The 26,198-nt window shown below is 45.0% G+C and overlaps 1 protein-coding gene across 7 annotated transcripts in view; it reads left to right on the top strand.

The window, feature by feature from the left end:
* Positions 1 to 25,910, top strand: part of atp2b1a (ATPase plasma membrane Ca2+ transporting 1a) — a 57,080-nt gene extending 31,170 nt beyond the window's left edge. For 3 of the 7 annotated variants that reach the window (XM_064939355.1, XM_064939354.1, XM_064939356.1), the window contains exons 6-23: positions 1,370 to 1,537; positions 1,682 to 1,726; positions 3,574 to 3,606; positions 6,287 to 6,442; positions 6,927 to 7,141; positions 9,222 to 9,464; positions 9,844 to 10,085; positions 10,793 to 11,030; positions 11,573 to 11,752; positions 12,035 to 12,122; positions 12,239 to 12,345; positions 12,973 to 13,164; positions 14,844 to 15,057; positions 15,987 to 16,198; positions 16,729 to 16,836; positions 20,235 to 20,423; positions 21,152 to 21,241; positions 23,375 to 25,910. In XM_064939355.1, the coding sequence (XP_064795427.1) occupies positions 1,370 to 1,537; positions 1,682 to 1,726; positions 3,574 to 3,606; positions 6,287 to 6,442; positions 6,927 to 7,141; positions 9,222 to 9,464; positions 9,844 to 10,085; positions 10,793 to 11,030; positions 11,573 to 11,752; positions 12,035 to 12,122; positions 12,239 to 12,345; positions 12,973 to 13,164; positions 14,844 to 15,057; positions 15,987 to 16,198; positions 16,729 to 16,836; positions 20,235 to 20,423; positions 21,152 to 21,241; positions 23,375 to 23,743 (3,089 nt within the window). In that variant the 3' untranslated portion in view covers positions 23,744 to 25,910. Of the gene's footprint in view, positions 1 to 1,369; positions 1,538 to 1,681; positions 1,727 to 3,573; positions 3,607 to 6,286; positions 6,443 to 6,926; positions 7,142 to 9,221; positions 9,465 to 9,843; positions 10,086 to 10,792; positions 11,031 to 11,572; positions 11,753 to 12,034; positions 12,123 to 12,238; positions 12,346 to 12,972; positions 13,165 to 14,843; positions 15,058 to 15,986; positions 16,199 to 16,728; positions 16,837 to 20,234; positions 20,424 to 21,151; positions 21,324 to 23,374 lie in introns of all 7 variants that reach the window. The other 4 variants (XM_064939361.1, XM_064939357.1, XM_064939358.1 and 1 more) reach the window with 4 other exon arrangements.
* The last annotated feature ends 288 nt before the right edge of the window (positions 25,911 to 26,198 follow it).

Genomic DNA, 26,198 nt, shown 5'->3' with positions numbered 1-26,198 from the left:
GCGTTGCACTTCTGTTATCATCTGATGAAAATGAAGCGATTTTTTATTTATTTATTTTTTTATTTATTTATTTTTTTTCTGCCGAATGTGTTGCACTAATGTATTTTCTGACTATTGAAACAAAGCAACACCGACTTTCAATATAAAATGCAGGTGAAATAGTTTAAAACCCATATTTTGTTGATGGTCTGTTTGAAAATGCATATTTCTGAACTCCTGATTGTGGATCCCTGATTGGACTTGATGGTGTAGGTCCAGGACTACTTGAGCACTGTGAAATATATATCTCTACCTACCTACCTCTAAACCCTGTTTTATTTTGCCGTCCGAGGGTATTGCTCATCTTGTCCCTAATCCCATTTTATGAAGGCACGTTGATCCTTTAATAAAAGGGCTTTTTATGGTCAGATCCCCAAGGAGGGGATTTTAAAAGTGCTTGTTTGACTCTCCCAGCCCCCTTTGGTCTCATCTCCAAGAGAGCCTGTAGTCTGTATCATCATCCCACCTAGTTCAGACCAGCCCCTGCCTAATTAATTAACACAGGCATGGGGAGCTCTTAATGCACTTCTCTCTCTGTATCAGTTGTGGGCGTTAAACTCTGGAGAAAGCTACTGTTGTGTTGTGGGATTCATGTTTCCATTAATTCACTGAGGCTCACAATTGGCTTTTGATTAAAGGCTGGGAGTGTGTGAATGTGTTTGTGTGCTATCATCCAAGACCAGTATTTGAGGCTCGACTCTGCTTTTGAAATGTCATTCCAAAACGTGATACACTTTATTACGTTTTGTATGCTCTCCATATTTAGCTGTAAATATAGGTCTACAGTTTTTCCGCTCAGATTTACTCAATGACTACAGGCTCCCGAATCCAGACCCAGGACTGGAAACATCCAAAATATTCCTTACTATCAGTAGCAATTTATAGCAGATACATAATGCCGGGAGCAACAGAGCGAGGCAGGGCACACTGCACTATCCATGTAATTGTAAGGGGGAATGTTGGTGCCTGTAGCATTAGCTGAGTAATAGTCAGGGGAACACCTAGCATTTACACTGTAGCATTAGCTAGGCGCCTGCCTTTTTGGCCCTACCTCTCCTCTCTATCTGCAGGCAGGTTCAAACATCATGCTTATCTGTATCCCCCAGGTTTACTCACTACCACAGGAATCAGCATCTAGGACTGCAAACATCCATATTCCTCTCTCTCCATAGAATTGTACTGTAATGGAAAATGTTAGCATAGTCCTAGTCTGCATGGCTTTAGTTAAGTAAAAGTAAGGAAAAGCCCTAGCAGAGGCCTTATACAGTGTAAGCATCAGTTGTATGTCTATGGTGGCACTACCTCACCCCCCCCTGTTTACCCTCTGCAGGCACTCACGTCATGGAGGGTTCCGGCAAAATGCTGGTCACAGCCGTGGGTGAGAACTCTCAAACTGGAATAATCTTCGCTTTACTGGGCGCCTCGGAGGAAGACGACGATGATGAGGAGGAGAAGGAGGCTAAGAAGAAGGAGAAGAAGGAGAAGAAAGAGAAGAAAAGTACGTTGACATTTCAGAGCGCGGCGGAATACATTCATGATTCAGTTTTCTCTACCCTTGCTTTTTTATCATTTTATTATGCCTTTGCCCGTCACAGAGATCAACGTTTTCCTCTCAACAGTCTTTTTTGTTGAATTTCTATAGATGCAGTTGATGTGCAGAGAAGTGTGAGAAAGCAGAGTCAGACAGGTAGAGAATCAGTGGCCTCTGTCTGGGCTGTACACGGCAGCACCACTAATCACTTACTCACACAGCAGAGCAGACGGCACTGAGCTGACAGAGGAGAGAGGTTTGAACTAGAGCTAAGCTGAGCACAGGTCAGGTCTCAGCTGTGGTGGGACTTATTTTGGGAGAGCTGCTGCTTCAATGGGAATAGTTGGCAAGGCTTTACTTTAGCACTTGTTGCCGTGTTCAATGCTGCTGTGCCTGTGCAGTCGACAGCCTTGTATTGAGTGCTTTCAGCTCACGATGGGATATATGCTGTTAGTGTTTGTTCTACATATAGCCAAGTGCCTTCTGTCATTCTTTGCTCAGCAATTGTAGTTCTATTCAATCAAGGCCGTGTGTGTGTATACACTACATGACCAAAAGTATGTGGGCACCTGCTGGTCGAACATCTCATTCCAAAATCATGGGCATTAATATGGAGTTGGTCCCCCACTTTGCTGCCATAACAGGCTCCACTCTTCTGGGAAGGCATTCCATTAGATGGTGGAATCAAAAGGTGTTTGATGGGGGTTGAGGTCAGGGATCTGTGCAAGCCAGTCTTGTTCTTCAATGCAGATCTCGACAAACCATTTCTGTATGGACCTCGCTTTGTGCATGGGGGCATTGTCCTGCTGAAGCAGGAAAGTGCCTTCCCCAAACTGTTGCTACAAAGTTGGAAACAGAATCGTCTAGATTGTCATTGTATGCTGTAGCGTTAAGAGTTTCCTTCACAGGCACTAAGGGACCTAGCCCAAACTATGAAAAACATCCCCAGACCATTATTCCTCCTCCACCAAACTTTACAGTTGGTACGATGCATTGGAGCAGGTAGTGTTCTTCTAGAATCCACCAACCCCAGATGAATCTGTCGGACTACCAGATGATGCCGTGTGACTCGTCACTCCAGAGAATGTGTTTCCACTGCTCCGGAGTCCAATGGCAGTGAAAGCTTTACACCACTCCAGCCCAGCTTGGCAGTACGCTTGGTGAACTTAGGCTTTTGTGAGGCTGCACGGCCATGGAAACCAGTTATTGTGTTGACGTTGCTTTCAGAGGCAGTTTGGAACTTGGTAGTGCGAGTTGCAACCGAGGACAGATGATTTTTACTCGCTTCAGCACTCAGCGGTCCCATTCTGTGAGCTTGTGTGGCCTAGCCTTCGTTGCTCCTAGACGTTTCCACTTCACAATAACAGCACTTAGTTGACTGGGGCAGCTCGAGCAGGGTAGAAATTTGAACTGACTTGTTGGAAAGGTGGCATCCTATGGCGGTGCCACGTTGAAAGTCACTGAGCTCTTCAGTACGGCCATTCGACTGCCAATGTTTGTCTATGTATGGAGATTGAATGGCGGTGTGCTGGATTTTATACACCTGCCAGCAGCGGGTGTGGCTGAAATATCCAAATCCATTTATTTGAAGGGGTTTCCACATACTGTTGTGTATGTGTGCATACGTTTCAGGATTTTGAAACAAGTTAATATACTTTAGTAGGATGTGGATCAATTTTCAGGCTTTTGGTGTGTTTGTGTATGATGAAAGTGGCTGGCTGTAGTTCTATTGTGTGTGTGGACTTGTTTGGTATGAGGCGAAGGTGTAAGAATGGCCTATTAGCTGGAGGAGCTGATTTAGAATGTGCGTGTCATAATGCAATCCCAGCATTCATCTGTTTGGCTTCTCATAAAAATTATTGGCATCTCTCACGGTATCAAATCAAAATGGGAGATTTACATAATTGGAAGTATATTAAATTGGTCAGAATTGCAACCGTTTGCAAGTTGCTCCCCAATAAGTGACTGACTCTATTCCTCTGGATTTTACTTTCCATCCACAGAGCAAGATGGAGCAGCCGAAAACCGCAAGAAAGGTGAGTGTAACAGGCCGGAGTGCGTTTTCATTTCCTTTTGACTTGGTTTTACGCTGCTACAGTACCTTGATCTGTTTTGCTCTACATTATTGCCTTCTCCTCAGCCCATTTAACAGTATTGGATTTTAGTTAAACCTTGATCTGTGGCTTAGCCTGGTGTCAGTAGAAGTAGCTTAATCTGTATCGGGTCAGGTTGTTTCCCCATGCTACTCTGTGGCCTTGTGGGTCAGAGTGTGCGTGCCCGTGACTGGTCCATTCATTGTCTAGTCTGGGCCAACATGTTACCTTCTCTCTCTCGCCCTCTCTCCCTTGCCTCGCCAAGAATTTAGCGGCAGGTGCTGTTGAATTCAGCTATGGCGATTTAGCGAGGAGATTGTTACAGGGTTGTAATCTTGGGGAAGAGCATCTTCTTTTTGGCCTTCTCGCTCCCTGTTTCTCTCTCTTATTGATTGAGGACGTAGCTGTCCAATCTGAACCCTTCATTCTATAGTACTCATAGACCTTGTCAGCTGTTCAGCGTCATGCTATTGTACGACCGTGAGACCCAGCTCTCTAAAGTCCATTGAGTCAGCCAGTGTCTACAAAACGGCAGCTGTGCTGTTAGCTAGCGGAGCCTGTTCATTGAGGTCCTGGCGCTGCTCCTTTGTGCACAGATTCTCTCTTTGCCAGGAGTGAGCAGAATAATCCTTCAGTCTGGGATTACAGGCTGTGTAAATGCAGAACACACCACCTGGGAATATTGTGGCACTCATCCTGCAGATGCTGGCTGTGTGGCTCCTGGCATCAGCAAGGGAGGAGCCTGGGGATAGAATCGATTGGTGATATGTAATGACTATTCAGTCAGTCCAGGGCTGGGAGAGAGACAGACAGTATATAATGACTGGTCAGTCAGTCCAGGGCTGGGAGAGAGACAGATGGTATATAATGACTGTTCAGTCAGTCCAGGGCTGGGAGAGAGAGAGACAGATGGTATATAATGACTGGTCAGTCAGTCCAGGGCTGGGAGAGAGAGAGACAGATGGTATATAATGACTGTTCAGTCAGTCCAGGGCTGGGAGAGAGACAGATGGTATATAATGACTGTTCAGTCAGTCCAGGGCTGGAGAGAGAGACAGATGGTATATAATGACTGTTCAGTCAGTCCAGGGCTGGGAGAGAGAGAGACAGATGGTATATAATGACTGTTCAGTCAGTCCAGGGCTGGGAGAGAGACAGACAGATGGTATATAATGACTGTTCAGTCAGTCCAGGGCTGGGAGAGAGAGACAGATGGTATATAATGACTGGTAGTATAATGACTGTTCAGTCAGTCCAGGGCTGACTGGAGTCCAGAGAGAGACAGATGGTATATAATGACTGTTCAGTCAGTCCAGGGCTGGGAGTATATAATGACTGTTCAGTCAGAGGGCAGATGGTATATAATGACTGTTCAGTCAGTCCAGGGCTGGGAGAGAGAGAGACAGATGGTATATAATGACTGTTCAGTCAGTCCAGGGCTGGGAGAGAGAGAGACAGATGGTATATAATGACTGTTCAGTCAGTCCAGGGCTGGGAGAGAGAGAGAGAGACAGATGGTATATAATGACTGTTCAGTCAGTCCAGGGCTGGGAGAGAGAGAGAGACAGATGGTATATAATGACTGTTCAGTCAGTCCAGGGCTGGGAGAGAGACAGTGGTAAAGCCGACACAGGTATCCTCCCCTGCAGTGCTCGCCTTGGCAGGGCTAGAGGTAATGATTTTATCATTTGGAGAGTTGGGTAAGAGATCAGCCGTGCTGACCTGCCTAGCCCGCCTGTCCACCGTCAGACCAGGGGCTCAGCGTCTTCTATGTTACTTGGTCTGATGAGTCAAGGTGTCTGCTGACGTTTTCAAACCCGGGAGGGAAGGGGGCTTTAGAGGAATTGAAATGGTGTCTGTCTGGCCACTGTCCCAGCGGATTCCACAGATCCCAGGGCTGCTGCTCTCTGAGTGGAAATATGGTAATTAGATTCCTACCAAATTACATTTTGGAGCGGACTCAAAATTTGCGATGACTTTTACCCCAAGTTCCCTTCCAAAAGTACTCCTATGTGAATCAAAGCCAAAGCCTAAAGAAAAGGTTTGCAAAAAATATGGCACCCTGTTATTAGGTCTCTTTGAAAATGACTCCTGATTGAATCACACTAAAGGACTGGAGAGATGGAACTACTTGTCATTGATTTTCCAACTTGCTTATCTCAACCCCGCCCCCCTCAACCTCTATGTCCAAAGTTTGTTTGCTTTAACAGTTGTGCAGTGACTTGCTTTTTTAAATGAACATACAAGAATGAACAGTAATCAGGTTATGGTCAGTAGGCATGAAGCAAGAAATATTTTGAAATTGAAAAATTACAATGGGCCATTTGATTGTAAGTTGTACCTGTAAATCCTGTTTCAAAATCTTAGTTTGCGCTTGTTGCCTGCTGAACATGAGCCAGGTAGGCAGAAAGGCAAGGCTCCTAGTGCTGGTTTTCCTTCCTAACTGCTAGTTCATTCAACAGCTAATTGGTTGGCAAAACAGTCCAGTTGATTAGAACTAAAACATGAAAAGTAGAGGCGTTCTCACACTTGAGGGCTGGTAATTGAAACTGTAGTAGGAGTACCTCCATTCTGAATCAGTCCAACCTATAAGTCAACGTCCCCTGTCTTCTCTGTCCCTCAGCTAAAGCCGCGGACGGAGCCGCCATGGAGATGCAGCCGCTCAACAGCGACGAAGTTGACATCGATGAGAAGAGGAAATCCAACTTGAAGGAGAAGAAGGAAAAGTCCGTTCTCCAGGGGAAGCTAACCAAATTAGCAGTACAAATTGGCAAAGCCGGTCAGTGAACTTCTCTTTTGTCTGTCTCTCTCTCTGTCGCGCTGTCTCTGTCTCGCTGTCTCTGTCTCGCTGTCTCTGTCTCGCTCTCTCTGTCTCGCTGTCTCTGTCTCGCTGTCTCTGTCTCGCTCTCTCTGTCTCGCTCTCTCTGTCTCGCTGTCTCGCTGTCTCGCTCTCGCTGTCTCGCTGTCTCTCTCTTGCGGTTGCGCTCTCTGAGGTTCTGGTCAGTACTTTGTAGTCTAGTAGGAAGACCTGGGGTGTATTCATTACCTCTTGCATCGGAAACTGTTTAAGAACCAAACGGAAACAAACAGAAGAACTTGGAGGGACGTACCTTAATTTGTCCAATAGAAACTTTAGTTTTGGTTGCAAAACATTTTCCGTTGACAGTAAACGTTTTGGCAACAGAATGGGCATAATGATTACACTCCTGTTGATTTATATTGTGGATGTAGAGTGATGAGTCTCACTACTGTGTTCTCTCTAGGCCTGGTGATGTCTGCCATCACAGTCATCATCCTGGTGGTGCTGTTTGTGGTGGACACCTTCTGGGTGCAGGGCCTGCCCTGGCACAAGGACTGCACACCCATCTACATCCAGTTCTTTGTCAAGTTCTTCATCATCGGCGTCACCGTGCTGGTGGTGGCCGTCCCCGAGGGTCTTCCCCTGGCCGTCACCATCTCCCTGGCCTACTCCGTCAAAGTAGGTTCCCCTTCCGCCTCAGGGTCTGTGGCAAAAGCACTATACCAGACAATAAGCCATTTTATTGGTTGTAGTTGTCTGAATATGGAGTGTCTGTTAGGGCTGTGAATATACGGAGTAAATCTAAAGATTAGCTGGCTACTCACTAGCACGTAGGCTTGTGCCTGAGAGGTTGTTTATGAGACCTATGTTGGGTTTCTATAATGCCTGTTGTAAGAAGTTAGTCATTATTAGTGGATGTGCATTATGCATGGCTCTTTTATTTATTTATATCATTTAACTAGGCAAGACAGTTAAAGAACATATTCTTATTTACAATGACGGACTTGTTCAGGGGCAGAACGACAGATTTGTACCATGTCAGCTCAGGGATTCGATCTTGCAACCCTATCCTTCTGGTTACATTTGTTACAAAAATGGCATTTTCATAGACTTGAAAGCCAGATCAGTGATTATTGCAAAAAAGCAAGTTAAACTATTTGTATTAAATAATTAGTGGGTGTTATGGTTGTGGAAGGCTTATATTTAGCTTAGGTATCATTTGATTATTCCTGACTGTTTGAAATGCAGTGTATTGAAGACTAAGCTTATTTAGAGAAAAAAAATGTTTCTTCCATCAAACATCTCATTCCAAAATCATGGGCATTCATATGGAGTTGGTTGCCCATTTGCTGCTATAACAGCCTACACTCTTCTGGGAAGGCATTCCACTAGATTTTGGAACATTGCTGCAGAGACTTGCTTCCGTTCAGCCACAAGCGTTAGTGAGGTCTGGCACTGATGTTGGGTGATTAGGCCTCTCTCCCAGTTGGCATTCCAATTCATCCCAAATGTGTTCGATCAGGGTTTTGTGCAGGCCAGTTAAGTTCTTCCACACCGATCTCAGCAAACCATTTCTGTATGGACCCCGCTTTGCGTGATTCATCACTCCAGAGGATGCATTTACACTGCTCCGGAGTCCAATGGCGGCAAGCTTTACACCACTCCAGCCGACGCTTGGCATTGTGCATGGTGATCTTAGGCATGTGTTTTCGGCTGCTCGGCCATGGAAACCCATTTCATGAAGCTCCCGACTAACCGTTCTTGTGCTGACGTTGCTTCGAGGTAGTTTGGAACTTGGTAGTGAGTGTTGCAACCGAGGACAGATGCTTTTTACGCGCTTCAGCACTCGGCGCTCCCGTTCTGTGAGCATATGTGGCCTACCACTTCGTGGCTGAGCCGTTGTTTCTCCTAGACGTTTCCACTTCACAATAACAGCACTTACAGTTGACCGGGGCAGCACTAGCAAGGCAGAAATTTGATGAACTGAAAGGTGGCATCCTATGACGGTGCCACGTTGAAAGTCAATGAGCTCTTCAGTAAGGCCATGGCTGTGTGCTCAATTTTATACACCTGTCAGCAACATTTGTGGCTGAAATAGCAGAATACACAAATTTGAAGGGGTATCAACATACCTTTATATATAGTGTATATCATGCCTCACCCATAAGTTTGAAAACATACATTTTTTTAGGCCATATCGCCCAGCCATTGTGGCTGTCCAAGGTTACAATTCATCAGTTAACTTCCTGGTGTAGCTTTATACCGCGAGCAGTGTGAACAGACCCACACTGCCAACGAGCTTTACCTGTTAACTCGAGCTTCATTCGCTTACATAGTAGGTTAGCCCTAAGTCAGTTAGCCCTTCACTTAGCTAAGACTGTAGCTTTAAGAGGCTAGCCTTCCATGATACATTAAAGTCAGTTGGCTGTGTCATGATCCTTCTAACTGGAGTTGTTGGGCCAACAGGTTGACTAGTAATATCAGTAGTAGACCCTAGCCCTGGAAGACCAGTATCTAAGGCATTATCCAGCCCACTCACACCACTGTAGACGTAGAAGCTACAGCAGCTGTTGATGCAGAGAGGAGGATGCCACTGCAGTACTGTTGAATGGAAAAGCTTAGTTAAACCGTCCCTTTCTATTTTTAGGCTTTTGACCCCCTTCAGCAGCTCATATTTACCTTCTGCAGCTCATATTTAAATCAATGACCTTTTTCATGATGTCTCCCCTTCTCCCTCCCCCTGTCTTCTTCCGAACAGAAAATGATGAAAGACAACAACCTGGTGCGTCACCTGGACGCCTGTGAGACCATGGGCAACGCTACGGCCATCTGCTCGGACAAGACGGGCACGCTGACCATGAACCGCATGACGGTGGTGCAGGCCTACGTGGCCGACAAGCACTACCGCAACGTGCCTGAGCCCCAGCTCATCCCCGCCGCCATCATGGACATCCTTGTCCTGGGCATCAGCGTCAACAGCGCCTACACCACCAACATTATGGTGAGGGAGGTTGCCTCGAGAAATGGTGTACTGCACAGGCGTGTGTGTGCTATTGATGTGCAGTCACTGATGGGTTTAGAATAGATGTTGTTGATGATTAAATGTGGGGTAGGAGTTTTGCTTGTAAATGTCATGTCAGTAACAAATCACTAGTATGAGATGACTGAATGTGTTAATAGTCTCCAACATGACCTGGTTCCTAATCATTAGGCCATGCCGTAGCAAAACATTTTCCAGCGGGAGACCAGCTTTTTTTTCTTGTTGGGCAAGTACAGACGGTACCTCCTCATTGCACTCCGTTTGGTACCGGTTTCTTCTGTTTTGTGCCAACTGAACACGACCCTTACGTGATACTTGGTGTGTCTCTCTCTGTAACCAGTCTCCGGAGAAGGAAGGTGGTCTGCCACGCCAGGTGGGCAACAAAACCGAATGTGCCTTGCTGGGCTTCGCTAATGACCTGAAGCGTGACTACCAGGCCATCCGCAACGAGATCCCTGAGGAGAAGCTCTACAAGGTCTACACCTTCAACTCCTGCAGGAAGTCCATGAGCACCGTGCTGAAGAACGCCGACGGGAGCTTCCGCATGTTCAGCAAGGGAGCCTCTGAGATCCTCCTCAAGAAGTAGGTTTGGGTTTCAAGCTAAATCAAGCTGCTCTCAGTATTCGGTGTGGGGTGAATCTTAACTAGTCAGACATTGATATCAATGGTAAACTAAGTGTAAATTGGTGTACGTCTAAGTCCCTGTATGGATTATATGGTTCTGTGGGGCTCAGTTGAAAAGAGCATTGTGCTCGCAATGCCAAGGTTGTTGGTTCAATTTCCACATGGATCACTTGCCTAGTAAAATAAAGGTAAAAAAATAAAAAATTAAATACTGATAGTGTACAGGTTATCACTTCATACAAACATGGAACACCTTTGGTTTTGTAGTGGATGGCACACAATTAGTAGAGCACTAAGCACCTCTCATTCAAAGAGCTTAACATGGGTTCTAGGTGGCCAGGCAGGCTTGCAAAGGAATTGTTTTCGGCTTAGGCGCTAAGTAGTTCAAGTGCATCCCACCAAGCCCCTTAACATAGACTCATTTCTCCAGGCCTGTTTTTAAGAAGCTAAGCCTCCCAAATGGCTCTAAACATGCCTCCTTTTTACCCACCTATAGGGTCTGGTCAAATGTAATGCACTATGTAGGGATTAGGGTGCCGTTTGGGACGAAGTCAGAGAAACAGGCTACCTGCTGTGTGTTATCACATCGCTGGGTCTAACCCATCACACCCGTCCGTTGCTCCCTCTCTCGCCCTGTCCCTCTCTCGCTCTTCCCCCACCACCAGGTGTTCTAAGCTCCTGACGGCGAGCGGCGAGACCAAGGTGTTTCGTCCCCGGGACAGAGAGGACATGGTGAAGAAGGTGATTGAGCCCATGGCCTCAGAGGGCCTGCGCACCATCTGCCTGGCCTACCGCGACTTCCCTGTCTCGGAGGGCGAGCCTGACTGGGACCAGGAGAACGACATCCTCACCAGCCTGACCTGTGTATGTGTGGTGGGCATCGAGGACCCAGTCAGACCCGAGGTCAGTTTATGGACCACAGTCAAACAAAACAAGCAGACTGACATTAGCAAAGATACAGTGGAATAATCTGATATACTTTACCTACCACACACCCGACATGGCTTCTAGGGCATGAGGCTAGTGAAAAGGAAGCAAGCCTCTGCACACAGTTGTATGCAAAGTGTTCTTGTGTTATTGACATTTCCATTGACCCCGAAGTGTGTTCTTATCAGTATAGATATGTGGCATTCAGAGAGGCCACTGACTAGGAACAACTCTGGGTCCTAGTTAATGGTTCATCTCTGTCAGCCTCACACATGGTCTATCAACAACTCTGAAAGTTAAAGACCCATTGCAAGCAACCAGATGGTGTATTGAGGATGACTTGTTCCTTATGGAACAGAAGTGGTTTGCTCGTACAGTGACCTTGCCCCAGACCTGAAGACTTGAGCTGAGCCTAGGGTTGAGCTCTGCAAGCTAGGACAGTCCTGCAGCTGTCGGGAAACACTGATTTCGCAGCCAGTCAGTCACATTAACATCTCTCTCTCTCTCCGCCCCTCCAGGTCCCGGACGCAATCAAGAAATGTCAGCGTGCCGGGATCACGGTACGCATGGTAACCGGGGACAACATCAACACGGCCCGTGCCATTGCCACCAAGTGCGGCATCCTGCAGCCCGGAGACGAGTTCCTGTGCATGGAAGGCAAGGAGTTCAACCGACGGATCCGCAACGAGAAGGGAGAGGTGGGTTAAATATATTGTTGTGGCTTTACACAAACACAATCAACTAGGTCGTGTTCATTATCACCAAATAAGAAACTTATTTTCATTTCCCATTGCAAAAGGTTTGAGACCTTTTTCCATTGCGTGCCCTAATGAACACGACCCTGTTTGACATTGTATTTCAGTGTTAATTAACCTATTAGGGTTAGTTGGCCCTGATGGACTAATGTAACGAGCTAACAACATGGTTGATAGATGAAGAATTGGTATTGTAGGCTAATTAGTCTCATTTTTCCCTTCTAGATTGAACAAGAGCGCATTGATAAGATCTGGCCAAAACTCAGAGTACTTGCACGATCCTCACCCACCGACAAGCACACATTAGTCAAAGGTACTTCGCTTTGCTCTTTCAGGATGAAAATGAAAAATGTCATTTTCACAAGTCACAGTGTCCTGAAATCTGTCATTTCAAATGTGTTATTTGGTAATATTTTCTCTCTCCCCCAGGTATCATTGACAGTACGGTCTTAGAACAGAGGCAGGTGGTAGCAGTCACAGGAGACGGCACCAACGACGGGCCCGCCTTGAAGAAAGCTGATGTCGGCTTCGCCATGGTGAGACTCATTTCTCTGCCAGTCCTATCACAGAGTAACATGTTGATACTAGTTGGCTGTAAATGATTGCCCGTACTGTATGGAATCTCATACTGTCCAGATAACCGTGAGTCAGATAACGATCATGATGGAACTTTAATCTGCACTTTTATATGGGGAGTCAAAAACGGTGTTTGCATTGTAAACTTAATGGATGTAATTTACTGTATGTTTACAAAGCATCACAATAAATGTAATCATGTGTAAAAAAGAGAGAAAGATGTGGAACTAAAGTTCAACAAATTTGACTGATTGATAACATCACACTCTGTAATGACCAATGGCCACCACATATCGGCACATATCAACAGTAACAACAAACGTACTGCACCGCAATTACATGTGTATAGGGCTACGACTACTTGAATATGGAACTCTTGTTTCTCTTACGCATTTTGACTTAATGAGACCGTTATGAGTTGACAGGGGTAGACGGGGATATGAGGAACGGTATGAAGGTTTGGAGTGGGGATTGAACCCTTGTCTCCGGGGAGAGAAATATGTGTGTCCAGAGCGGAGGGCTTTAACACTAGACCACAGCTCTACACAACTTCAATATAGAACTTAATGTGTGTGTGTCACCTGCAGGGTATCGCCGGCACAGACGTGGCCAAGGAGGCATCTGACATCATCCTGACGGACGACAACTTCAGCAGCATCGTCAAGGCGGTGATGTGGGGCCGCAACGTCTACGACAGCATCTCCAAGTTCCTCCAGTTCCAGCTCACCGTTAACGTAGTGGCCGTCATCGTGGCCTTCACCGGCGCCTGCATCACGCAGGTAACACACACACGAGGGATGGGCACGGTTATGCAGATATCCCACCGGATGATGCTATTCCATTACCTGGGAGAGTATTCATCTGTAAGAAGAATATAGGCCTATTTTAATCATGAAAAAGATTTGTCTGAAATGAAATAAAATTGTCTGACATTGCTACATAGCCTACAAGATAGACCATTGGGGAGGCAGGTAGCCTAGTGGTTAGAGCGTTGGGCCAGTAACTGAAAGGTTGCTAGATCGAATCACCAAGCTGACGAGGTAAAAATCTGTTGTCCTGCCCCTGAACAAGGCAGTTAACCCACTGTCCCTAGTCCGTCATTGTAAATAAGAATTTGTTCTTAACTGACTTGCCTAGTTAAAGGTTAAATGAGAAAAAAATGCATTATTTATTTTTTAATAAAAGTTTTATGACAGTTATGTGAGCACCCGTAAAAAGGACTGGCATGTAGCCTACACATCCGTTTCACCAGATGGTGTGATAGACAAACTTGTTGCTGCCATAGTTTATCTAACTAGCGCGTGTCGGTTTGGCTACTTTCTCTCCCTCCATGCCTCACACAGACTCACACACACCTGCTCCTCCCCCACCTTCAGCTGAAACAAGCAGAGCACAGCACCGCAACTCTGTCGCGCGTTGATATGACTCATTGTATGTGATATGCAGAAAAACTAAGCGCTGTGCTCTTGGTTTTGATTTGCATTCAGAGGGGACTAGGGGGTTTGGTTCTTAGGAGCAGCACCAGGATCTATCCTCCCTTAGCTTGAATGGCAAGATTTGTCACCTATGACTGAAGAGTGTGTGTGTGTGTGTATCCACAATGACTGAGGCAGTACAAAATGGAGCAACCAATTTATTCTAATGTATTCCCTTGGATCAGAGCTGCTTTTCAGGTTCTCTGACGAGAGGTAGAAATCATCCGCCCCTATTTGACCTGTTGGTCACAGCAGCTGCCAAATTAGTGCTCATCCAGGCGTAAAACAATGGTAAATGGGCCTGCAATAGAAACGGAACAAACAGCTATTTAAAGCTCCGGGCCTGAGCTGTGTGCATTATCCAACAGTGCTGTAATTTTGAGATAATGAGTGATGAGTGGCTGAGCATTTACTAGAGGGCCACATGGGTCAAGAGACACACACACACACACACTGAATGCTAGTGTAGATGCTAATGTGTTTACCTGTGTGTAGCTAGCCATTCTGCTAGCATGCTAAGCTGCACAATGTATGAAGCTAGCTGCTTTGCTAGCATGCTAAGCTGTCAATGTGTATATGGACGTATGTAGCTCGCTAGCTCCTCTGCTGGTGTGAAGTGGTTTGCCTCTACTGGAGCCCAAATAGCTCTGGTGAGTCAGCAAGTGGACACCTGTATAGCCGCTTGTGTCATTTCTGAGCAGTGTGTGGGCTACTGAAGTCTTTTAGCTTTCAATGATCACTGCTCAGGCAGCATTTGCTCTTCGTGTTATGGCCTGCACTTCTTTGAATGCGTTGGTTGGATTTGTGCAGTGTCTACAGTCTGACGTTGGGATAGTGTGGAGGATGTTATGTAAGTAGTACTGACTGCATGAGTAATCGTTCTGACTCTGTCCTGCTCTCCCCCCCTTTCTGTATCTCTCCTCTTTCCACTCCCTTCCCTCTGTCGCCCCCTATCCTTTTCCTACCTCCCTCTCTCCCGCCAGGACTCTCCTCTGAAAGCTGTCCAGATGCTCTGGGTGAACCTGATCATGGACACCTTTGCCTCCCTGGCCCTGGCCACTGAGCCCCCCACTGAGTCTCTACTGCTGAGGAAGCCTTACGGCCGCAACAAGCCCCTCATCTCCCGCACCATGATGAAGAACATCCTTGGCCACGGAGTCTACCAGCTCATCATCATCTTCACCCTGCTCTTCGTAGGTAAAGTACTAGACTGTGTCTGTGTAGAAGCGTGTGTTTTTCATTCTCTGCATCTCACTCTAATTGCACACTGAGCTGAAACAGTTTACCATATGCCATGGAATTTCACATGGGTATTAGGCGGTCTTGATCGACTGGCTCTCTGATGGTGTCATCTTTACTGCCACCTTAACTAGGGCGGCAGATAGGCTAGCGGTTAGAGCGTTGGGCCAGTAACCGAAAGGTTGCGTGTTCATATACCTGAGCCGACAAGGTGAAGACCCTGATGATGTGCCCTTGAGCAAGGCACTTAAACCTTAATTTGCTCCAGGGGCGTGTACAACGGCTGCAAAACAACACATTTCACTGTCCAATGTCAGATTAACCTCAGTCGGCAGAAGGCTGAGAACATTTGAACGTTTAAGTAAAATTAGCTGATCTTTTGATGTGAAAGAGGTGTTCTGATCTCAATGGGACTACCGCGAGCAGCGGCACAGATATTTTGATGAGCAAGATGCAGCACTTCGCTCTCACACAGTATCTGCACATGTGCAAGGGTTCGTTTTAATGCTGTGCGTGGTAGCCACCAGACCAAAACAGCAGTGAAGTTGAGCCTTATGCTTCAATGTTTTTAGTAGTTGTGGAAATTGACCCACCATACTGTTTCCTTTCTGCATCTACATCATTCCACAGAGGGCCTAGTGTCTGCAGGTTTGAGTTTTTTCCTTTCAATTAAGACCTAAACAGCCAGGTGAGGGGAGTTTCTTACTAATTAGTGACCTTAATTCATCAGTCAAGTACAAGGGAGGAGCAAAAACCTGCAGACACCCTCTGTGAAATGAGTTTGACATGTGATCTAGATAAAATAAAGATATTTCAAAAGGGTAGTGGGTCAATGCTTCACCTCCCCCGTCTTTCTCCTCTCTCTCTCTCTCTCCTCCCCCTCCCAGGTGAGCAGATCTTTGACATCGACAGCGGGCGGTATGCACCCCTCCACTCGCCTCCCTCAGAGCACTACACCATTATTTTCAACACCTTCGTCCTCCTGCAGCTCTTCAACGAGATCAACGCCAGAAAGATCCACGGCGAGCGCAACGTCTTCGACGGCATCTTCAACAACCTCATCTTCTGCTCCATCGTCTTTGGCACCTTTATCATCCAGGTAACACTTGGTGTCTAGTGTCTTCAGACTGTAGCATGTTTGCTTGCTGGAGTTGCTCACTGCTTTAAACAGACACCATTTAAAAAAAAAAAAAATGTTTTGGTCATTTAACAGACGCTCTTGTCTAGAGCGACTTACAATTAGTGGATTTGTCTTCAGATGGCTAGGTGAGACAACCACATCACAGTCGTAGTGAGTACATTTTCCCTCATTAAAGTAATGATCAGCAAATCCAGCGCTTGGGGTTCATTTAAGATGCTCTTAGAAGAGGGTTTCAGATGTTTAGGGAAGACGGGTTCTTCCCCATATATAAGAAGGCCAGGGCTCTCTTAAATGAGTCATCTCAATGGCTCTCACCTGGATAAATAAAGAATTAATAAAAAAGAAACCCAAACCATATTCAAACATGGTACACATGAAACCTGTTATAACACGCATATCTGTCAAATGGAATTACCAGCAAACCAAGAAACCGTGAATGAAAATGAGCTTGACCTCTAAATATGTTTCTTTCCTCTCCGGCCTCTCAGATAGTCATAGTGCAGTGGGGAGGCAAACCTTTCAGCTGCGTGGGCCTGAGCATCGACCAGTGGCTATGGTGCACCTTTCTGGGCTTTAGCAGTCTCCTCTGGGGTCAGGTAAGAAGACCCACACACACACAGTGAGTTGCAAGTGCGTCACCTGTAACTTTCCAACACTGCCCCATCCGTCAGGGATACACTACTGCCCCAATGTGGCTGTGTTTGGTAGCTGAATTGCCACACTGTATTGAAATGGCTAGTTGGATGATGATCTTTACAGAAGGATCTAGAATTCCTGATTTGAGCGCTGTCATGTTATTTCTGAAATATCTATTGTATTACAATTTCCTGTTGACCTTCTCCTGTTTTTTTTTTTTTTTTTAATGTTGTTGATTGTGATGTCATTTGTTGTGCATTTTGTGATGCTGACCTAGCAAGTAAATGGCCGGACATGATCACAGACCAAACATTGCTTTGTCACCAGTAGGGTTGCACATTTTGGGGAATATTCAGAGGTGGAAACTTTCCGTGGGAATTAACGGGAATATAGGCAAATTAATATTAATACCATGTAAATATTTTTGCATTGGATATATTTACCACATCATATGGGGACAGAAGCATAAACCCTTTTTCCTTACTATAAGTAGGCATAATTGCAAATGATTAAATCCTTCCCATAGAAAAAATATATATATTTAGTTAAGAATTTAACTTTAATTAAATGAGTTGACTCTTCACATGGGATGATTTCACTGAACAACAAAATAAAGGGAATATTGAATGATCCCCAATGATCCATCACATCTCCCCCCCAAAAAATTCGACATACATCTGTAAAATTATAGTCTAGAAACTAAAGCTTTGGTTGTCTTCCTCTCAGGCTTCCATGTCTTCTTCCTGGACCACCTCAATGTCCACCTCTTGAACATCAGACTCGGAGGCCTCATCTTCACTGTCACTTTCCAACCTGATGGTTCGTTGTCAAGCTCAAAAAGCCTCAGATTTGCCCGGATGGCCACCAATTTTTCAACCCTTGCATTGGTCAGCCTGTTGCGTGCTTTGGTGTGTGTGTTCCCAAACAAGGACCAGTTGTGCTCTGAGGTGGCTGAGGTTGGTGGGATTTAGAGGATGATGGAGGCGCCTCAGATCCACAGGCCCTTCCACCAGGTGGCTGATAAGATATGTTGGCACGACTGTCATTGCATCTCCATCCCAAAGCCCTTGCTTGGAAGTGTGCTTCGCAGACTGCCAAGAACCTTGCCCTCATCCAGGCCAAGGTGGCGAACACTGTAGTGATGACACCATAGGCGTGGTTGATCTCTGCACCAGACAGGATGCTCTTGCCGACATACTTGGGGTCCAACATGTACGCTGCAGCGTGTATGGGCTTCAGGCAGAAGTCTTCACGCTTTTTGATGCATTTCAGAACTGCAGTTTCCTCTGCTTGGAGCAACAGTGAAGTGGGCAGGGCAGTATGGATTTCTTCTCTTACAGCTGAACATCAGGCATCGTCTCCCTCAATCCGTGCAATGGCTATTGCTATCGGTTTCAGGCTGTTTACCACTCTCTCCCAAAATATCTCAACCAGGAGGATTCTCTTGATGGGGCTGTCCATATCAGCAGACTTCCCCTCCAGGAGACTCTGTCAAACATGATGACAACACCACCCCAACGGGTGTTGCTGGGCAGCTTCAATGTGGTGCTCTTATTCTTCTCACTGCTTGGTGAGGTAGATTGCTGCTAAAACTTGACGACCATTCACATACCTAACCATTTCCTTGGCTCTCTTGTCGAGTGTATCCATTGTTTTCAGTGACATGATGTCCTTGAGGAGCAGATTCAATGCATGAGCAGCACAGCCAATGGGTGTGATGTGAGGGTAGGACTCCTCCACTTTAGACCAAGCAGCCTTCATGTTCGCAGCATTGTCTGTCACCAGCGCAAATACCGACTGTGGTCCGAGGTCATTGATGACTGCCTTCAGCTCATCTACAATGTAGAGACCGGTGTGTCCATTGTCCCTTGTGTCTGTGTTCTTGTAGAATACTGGTTTGAGGGGTGGAGATGATGTAGTTAATTATTCCTTTCCCACGAACATTCGACCACCCATCAGAGATGATTGCAATACAGTCTGCTTTCTCTATGATTTACTTGAACTCTGTTGAACTCTGCACCCAGCAAATGAGTAGAAGCATGTCTGGTTGGAGGGGTGTATGCTGGGTGAAGAACGTTAAGCAATCTCTTCCAATACACATGGCCTGTGAGCATCAGAGGTGAACCAGTTGCATACACAGCTCGAGCAAGACATTCATCAGCATTTCTCTGACTACGTTCCTCCATTGAGTAAAAAAAAATAATCTGATTCCAGGAGGACCATGAGCTGTTGCTGTCGATAAGGTGTCTGATTCATCATTTTCACCTCTAATTGTAAGCACTGAGGGAACTTTATGCACTTGGCCAGATGATTCTCCATCTTCGTTGCGTTCTTTACATATGATTTGGCACTGTATTTGCAAATGTACACAGCTTTTCCTTCAACATTAGCTGCAGTGAAATGTCTCCACACATCAGATGGTGCCTGTGGCGTTTCCCTGTAAAGAAAAGGAAAAATTAGTTTTTTAAAAACGAATACAATTCCATGTACAGATAAATAGTTAAGCCGTTAGATTAAACAACTCTTTGTAAGATAAATGTTTTAAAATTAAACATGTATGGAAACAGGTGAATTAATACTCCTCAGTTAGCAAGCTAAAATCCACATGGTGGCAAAAACTAACTATCTGAAACTGTTAATAGGTTACAAATTATTTAAACACACTTTGCTGTAGGCTACAATTTTACTCATTAACAAAATTGTCATGTAAAATATATTCACCCCACCTAGTATTGTAATCAAAACTTACCAGAAAGCATGTAGTCCTTGACTCACAGTGTAGTACTGTGGGCTCAATAGCATCTTATTAGTGTGCAAGGTCTTGAGAATCAGCTGTACATGTGATGGAAGAGTGCACTGTGCATGCAGGGGGCTGCAATTCCATTGAATTGGCGATAGTTTAACCAAAATATGCCACAAGACCTAGAATTGCCTTGTGTATCCCACAAAAAAAGTTTACTGTTTATAAAGCAAACTTTGTTTTTATGAATTTAAGTAAAATTCTCAATTCCTGGGCTTAACTTCCCATGGAAAATGTCTTGAAAAAGGTCCCGACCCTTTGCAACCCTAGTCACCAGACAACAACCTATTACTTTTGCATCAGTCGCATTTCTTTTCCGAGCTGACTTCCTGTGGAAACTGGTTGTTCGGTTAACAGATGCGCATTGTGTGAGGGTGCCTGTTGTGCACCTGTTGCAGTCCAGCCTGTCATTGCATATATACCAGTAACATGGGCCTTTGCTGTCTGTATGTTAGTAGTCAGTCCTCTGTGATAGAGATGGGATTTGTGGTCCAATATTGCAGACACGGTTTGGACTGTGATAAGCCCTTAACCCCTCTGCCCCTCTCCTCCCTCCAGCTGATCTCATCCATCCCCACCAAAAGTCTGAGGTTCCTGAAGTCTGCCGGCCACGGCACCCAGAGGCAGGAGATCCCTGACGAGGAGCTGGAGGACATGGAGGAAATGGAGGAGATCGACCACGCCGAGCGCGAGTTGCGCCGTGGACAGATCCTCTGGTTCAGGGGCCTCAACCGCATCCAGACTCAGGTAATGTCCTCCTTGACCGCGTCTCCACCGATGTCCACCAAAGAGGAATCACAAGCCATAAGGTTAACTCTACGCACTTCTCATCCCCTTTCCCTTTCTCTCAGCACTTTGAGAGAACAGCTGGCATGTTCCCCTCAAAATCCTTCTTTTGACTTGGATTTTCTGTTTGCTTTGGAAAGCTCAAGCAAGGTCCTTTTTGCCCATTCTATTTCTCTTTCGAACAAGCTAAGTTGAACATGATAATGTGATGGTCAATGAAGAGAAGCCCCTTTTGTGTGATACTGAGAAGACCACATGCAGAGCAGGTACAGGTATCTTAAAGGGCCAGGAGTGAAAGGTATTTGAATATGGGAGGATTTTTTTAATGAGGAAATGTAAAGCTCTGACGCTCGGGGAGAAACCTTCAGATCAGTGCCTTTCACCCCCTTTCTCTCTCTACTGCTATATCTTTCTGAGTGGGGGGAAATATACCTTTCTATTATATTTTGGTGCCTTTTCTCTCACCTTTCTCTGGTTTCTTCCACTCTTGGTCTCGTTCTCTCTTGTCTCTCTCGCTCTGCCTCTCTCTCTTGTCTCTCTCGCTCCCTTCTTTCTCGTCTCTCTCGCCCTTCTTTCTCGTCTCTCTCGCCCCTTCTCTCTCGTCTCTCTCACCCTTTCTCTCTCGCCTCTCCTCTTGCTGTGGTTTCTGGGCTCTATCCTCTCCTGTCACCCTCTCTGATTCCTTGCAGATGGATGTAGTGAGTGCCTTCCAGAGCGGAAGCTCCTTTCAGGAGCGCCAGCTAAGGCGGCAGCCCTCCACCTCCAGCCAACAGCACGATGTAACCAATGTTTCTAGCCCTACACATGTAGCCTTTTCTACTACTGCCACTGACGCCAACACCGCTTCTTCCACTGTGGGGTGTGAGTGTGTGTTTCCTTAGTGCATGAAAATCTAACATCTTCCTCTTCTACTCTCTCGCCTAACGTTGAATTCATTCACTCTTACTTGTCCCTCCTTTTCTTAAAAAAATACAAAAAACAACCATATCTTCCATGTTGCTTGGTAACATAAATGCTGTATATGGATGTACTGTAACACCCACAAGGTCACCACGAGTTCTAAGGGCTTTTTCTGTGTCACATCTTGTTTTCTGTTCCTGCTTTCTGCTTCATTCTCTGAAGATAGAGGTTGAGGGAGGGAGGAGCTAGAGGAACGTTGGATTGACGTTGTTGTCTGGTCACGTCTGCTGCTGTGCCCCTCCCCCCTGGCTGGCCCCCTGGCTACTAGCGCTCTTGTGGGCCTTGTTGTCGCAGCTCTGGCCCCTCTATAGTAGCTGTGTAAATGTTTTGAGTATAAGCCCATGGTCACGGTAGATGGTAGTGCTTAAAATCCCCCCCAAAAACAGAGGTTGTCTCTGACTGAGCATAAACAAGTTATTTCTCTCTCCAAATGTAAACATATTCAATGTTTTGGTTACGTTGGTCAACGTTCACCGCCTAACCAGTAATGAATGACCTTTCCCATTTTTATTTCTCAGGGTCTTTCCAGGGTGAAGTCCAGTCCAGAGTGTTAAGTCGGTCTGGGTATTCTTGCCACCTTGTCGCTCCACTAATAGACAATCAGTGGAACATTGCGGGGGCTGCTGTACTGTGTGCAGGAGGCTCCTGGAATGTCTGTGTCCTCTCCTCTGCGGAATGGAATTTCGGCATCCCGCATATAACCAAGTCCCTTCCCAAATGAACCTTCTTTCCTTAGACCCAGACTCAGGGCTTTGTGTTCTGAGTGTACTAACTGTTCTCTACCAGGGAGTGTGTCTGTGTGACCTCAACTGGTCTCTTTCAGACTGGCTGACCTGCAGTTGCAGACATGGATTGTATTATAACTGCTGTGATGTTTCATCAGAGGCTTTGAGACTAGGGAGCAGTGTTTTGACCATGTTTTCATTTCAATTTCTCTCTTTGGTTATAAGCCACATCTCCCTACTAAATGATGAACCCTCTCTTTCCAGGTGCTTCGCTGATGAGAACCCTTAATATTTAGGATTGATATAATTTGATGTACTTTTTATTTCAATATTCCTCTTTCATAGCCAGTGTGTACTGTCCACTGTTTCCCCCCCAAAAAATTAAGCCAACAAGCACCCGAATCTTACTGACTCCAACCATATTCCTCCTTAGATTCTGTGAAATGTGTCATGGGCTATACTCAAAGGTTTACTACTGTTGAACACAAGGTAGCACCGCTCTGCATGGGTTCTGTCTCTATAGTCTGAGTGTTTCTTGTGCTGTTGCGTATCTAGCTATATATCAGCTTTAGACCTGCTTGGCTGCTGCAGTTTTTGTTTTCTCCACAACAGAATCAGTGACTGACCCACCTCACCCTGAGCATGACCAAAATAACTAACCTATCTGTGTCCAAGCTTCTGTCCTCTGAATGTGTTCTCATCTAGAACATGTCTCCATTTTCCTTGCATTTTGAATAATTTGGATTTTTGGAGCTGGATTTTTTGTGTGATATTTTTTACTACTTTCGCTACTACTACCACCACCACCCCTCCTCCTCAATGGTTTGTTGAATACCGAGAGGAGTTTTCTTGAGGTGTGAAAGCCGATGGTAAGAGATGGTCCCACGACCCATTAACTTTTGACTGGTTTCTTCCACCACTCAGTGCTCAGTCTCAGTCTGAGGAAAGATGGTAACAAAAGTGATCAGGGTTTGACGACACACCGATTGACTGTAGCCTCCGGGACTAGTCCTCACTGCATACTTGCACGTCTTGTTGAGAATTTCACAACAAAATCAATGGTGTTTTTTTTCATGTACACCTTCCCAAACTCACCGCAATTTACCCATTTTTTTGTGTGTGTGTGTGTCCATGGTTTGACCTGCAATTGAAAATGCAACATGTATATGTGTGCATGATTCTATGTTGAGACTGACTGTGTCCCCCTTACCCTCCCTCACCCAACAGATTCGGGTGGTGAATGCATTCCGCAGCTCCCTGTCCCCCTATGAGGGGCTGGAGAAGCCAGAGTCACGCAGCTCCATCCACAACTTCATGACCCACCCAGAGTTCAGGATAGAGGACTCGGAGCCCTCCATCCCCCTCATTGACGACACCGACGCCGAGGACGATGCCCCCACCAAGCGTAACTCCGCCTCCCCCCGCAACGTCACGCCTACCCCTCCTTCCCCGCCACTCTCGCCGACGCCCTCGCCCAACCAGAACAATAATGCAGTGGACAGCGGCAACAACCACCTCTACGTGGAGGGCAACAAGGCAGCAGGGACCCCCTCGGCCCCAGGGAGCCCCTTACACAGCCTGGAGACCTCCCTCTGATTCTGAGCCAACCCTCAGCCACTACTACTACCACCACAGCCACGACGAGGCGCTCGCCTCTGAGGAGGAGGAGCGACTGCAGAGGAGAAGAGGAAAGAAGGGGTAGAAGGGAGAGCGGATAGTCTTTTGTAAGCTTCAAGCTTGTGCTGGACTGAAATGAGCAAACATTCTCGAATGTAGTGTTTGTTTTTTATTTAATTAGAATTTATTTTTGTTCTTAAAAATACCCCTCTGGCAACTCGAGGGCTTCTTTTGTCTCCACCCCTCCCTCATTGATAACTTTTAGGTTGTTCTCGGTGCAAGAGGGGTGAATATAGACTCAGATTGAAAGTGACCTGTTTTTTTTTTTATTCATATTATTTTAATGAGAGGGGGGTCCTCCTCCTGGCTTGAAGATCAGCTGTAAGAAATGAAAGATGACCTTTAGCTTCTCTTTATCTGAATGGTGTTGTATATTTATGTCTTTGGCCCTTGCTCATTCAGAAACTTTTTTTCTGCTCCATTGGCTGTTAATATTTTTAATTATTTATGTTTTTGGAAAAAAGCAGGTCTGTTTACAAAGTTTGTAGATACTTTTTTTCTGTTTGTAGACGAAAGAGCTTCCTGACGTACGATGCAGAAAAACGAGGGACAGAGTAAAACATTGAATAAGAGGACTATTTCAGATACTGCTGTATTTTCAGGAAAAAAAGGGTGTTTCTATTGAAACGGAACTATTTTTGCCTGCAATTTTTATTTGTTATATATTTGTAGATAAATAGAAACCTTCTAGCCAAACAGATAAACACTAAGGCTTGTATAGCAAAGAGGTCCATTGGGGGGTGGAGAGTTTCAACAGGAGAAGGAAGGAGTAAGAACCCCCAGGGACTATCCATTCACATTTCTATAAATATTTACTACGTTCATTGCTTTAGCAGTTTCAATGTTCCGTTTTTCTCGTTCACAGGGAAGCTCAAAAGTCCTGTTTCATTTAATTGTGGGTTAAGGGGAGGGGTATTAAAATCCTAGTATATATTTTTTTTCACGTTTAAGAGTTCATAAAGGGAGTTTGGCAGTTGGTCATCACATTGAGAATCAGTTCTGTTTTTTTCTTGTCTTTTTTTCACTCAGCGAAACTTCAGTCCCTGCCAATGTACAATATTGACATTTGTTTACTCAGGCATAGAAAAGGGTTGAATTGAAAACGGATTCTATAAATTAAGAAAACATTTTAACTTCACATTTTTGGTCTTTAGGTAGTAAAATGTTGTATTGGTAAAAATAAAAGCAAGTGGATTATTTTCATATTTCATTCAATTATTTTAATTTATAGTTATGAAAACTTAACTTAAATTTCACCCAATTTATGGTTTGTTCACATTTTAAAAATCCCCCCCCCCCCAATAAGACTCCTTTTACAGTCATAAAAGTTGCTGCATTTGACTTGTTTGTAGAATATTTTTGACACCTGATATACTGGAAAAAGTAAAGAATTGAGACACTTTTTTAAGAATAAAAAGACTAGGCATACATACACTGGTAACTGCACAGGGGAACTTTGTTCCAGAACACCTCCCTTGGGAACATTTTTATACAGACAACCATACAAATTGTACCTTTGTATTTTTATGGAAACGCAGACGATAACTTTCAACCTACTGAACCAGAGTTTTGGGGTTTGACACAAATTACACATTGGAACATTTGGGGTGGGGCACTCAAAAGGGTTGTGATTGGTTCTGATAGGAATATTTTTCTCAGGGTGGCAAATGGTATGAAATAAGAGACTAGGCTTTTATATAGGCCTGTGGTCAAAATACTAACATTTTTTAATGTTGTGAAGTAGCTTATCAGCCATGTTGGGTTGTTTTTGCAGCAGGGTGCAGATTCTGACTGTTAAATCCCTCACCTGTTTAGACCTCTCACCCAAGCTTAGCTGGGTGTAGGGGGCCAAGAGAGTATGTTCAGTAGTTGCTCAATGACAATTATATTTTGGGAAGACGTTTTTCTTGTTTTGACAACAAAAAAAGCAGCTTGAAATTGCACAAATTTAAAATGGGAAGAAAAAAGAATCCATACGTTTTTGTTCTGTAGATTCTTCCTATAACGGGAATGAATGTTTATCCATCTGTTTTATGGAATATAATTTTTTTATCTTAACATTTGGAAATAAAAACTACTTCATGTCTGTTTTTCTTGGGTAATTTAAATGATTATCGTGATTGGATTTACATTTGAAACTTGAGTAATGTGTATGGTTTTTAAAAATAAAAAAATGATATTTAGCCTAAATAGAGCCATGTTTTTCATTTATCATGCGTAACAGGCCACCTTAAAGAACTTAAAAATATATATATCCTAATCCTGTATTTTGGATGAAAATGGCTCATAAATAGCCTGTGCACGCGCACATGGAAAAGTATTGCTCAAATCCAACAAACTGGAATAGAAGGTTGCTGATGAAGTTTGAAATTAC

The sequence above is a fragment of the Oncorhynchus masou genome, chromosome 27 (genome assembly GCF_036934945.1).
Source record: "Oncorhynchus masou masou isolate Uvic2021 chromosome 27, UVic_Omas_1.1, whole genome shotgun sequence".
Lineage (NCBI taxonomy): Eukaryota > Metazoa > Chordata > Actinopteri > Salmoniformes > Salmonidae > Oncorhynchus > Oncorhynchus masou.
This window is presented reverse-complemented; position numbering and strand designations above follow the sequence as displayed.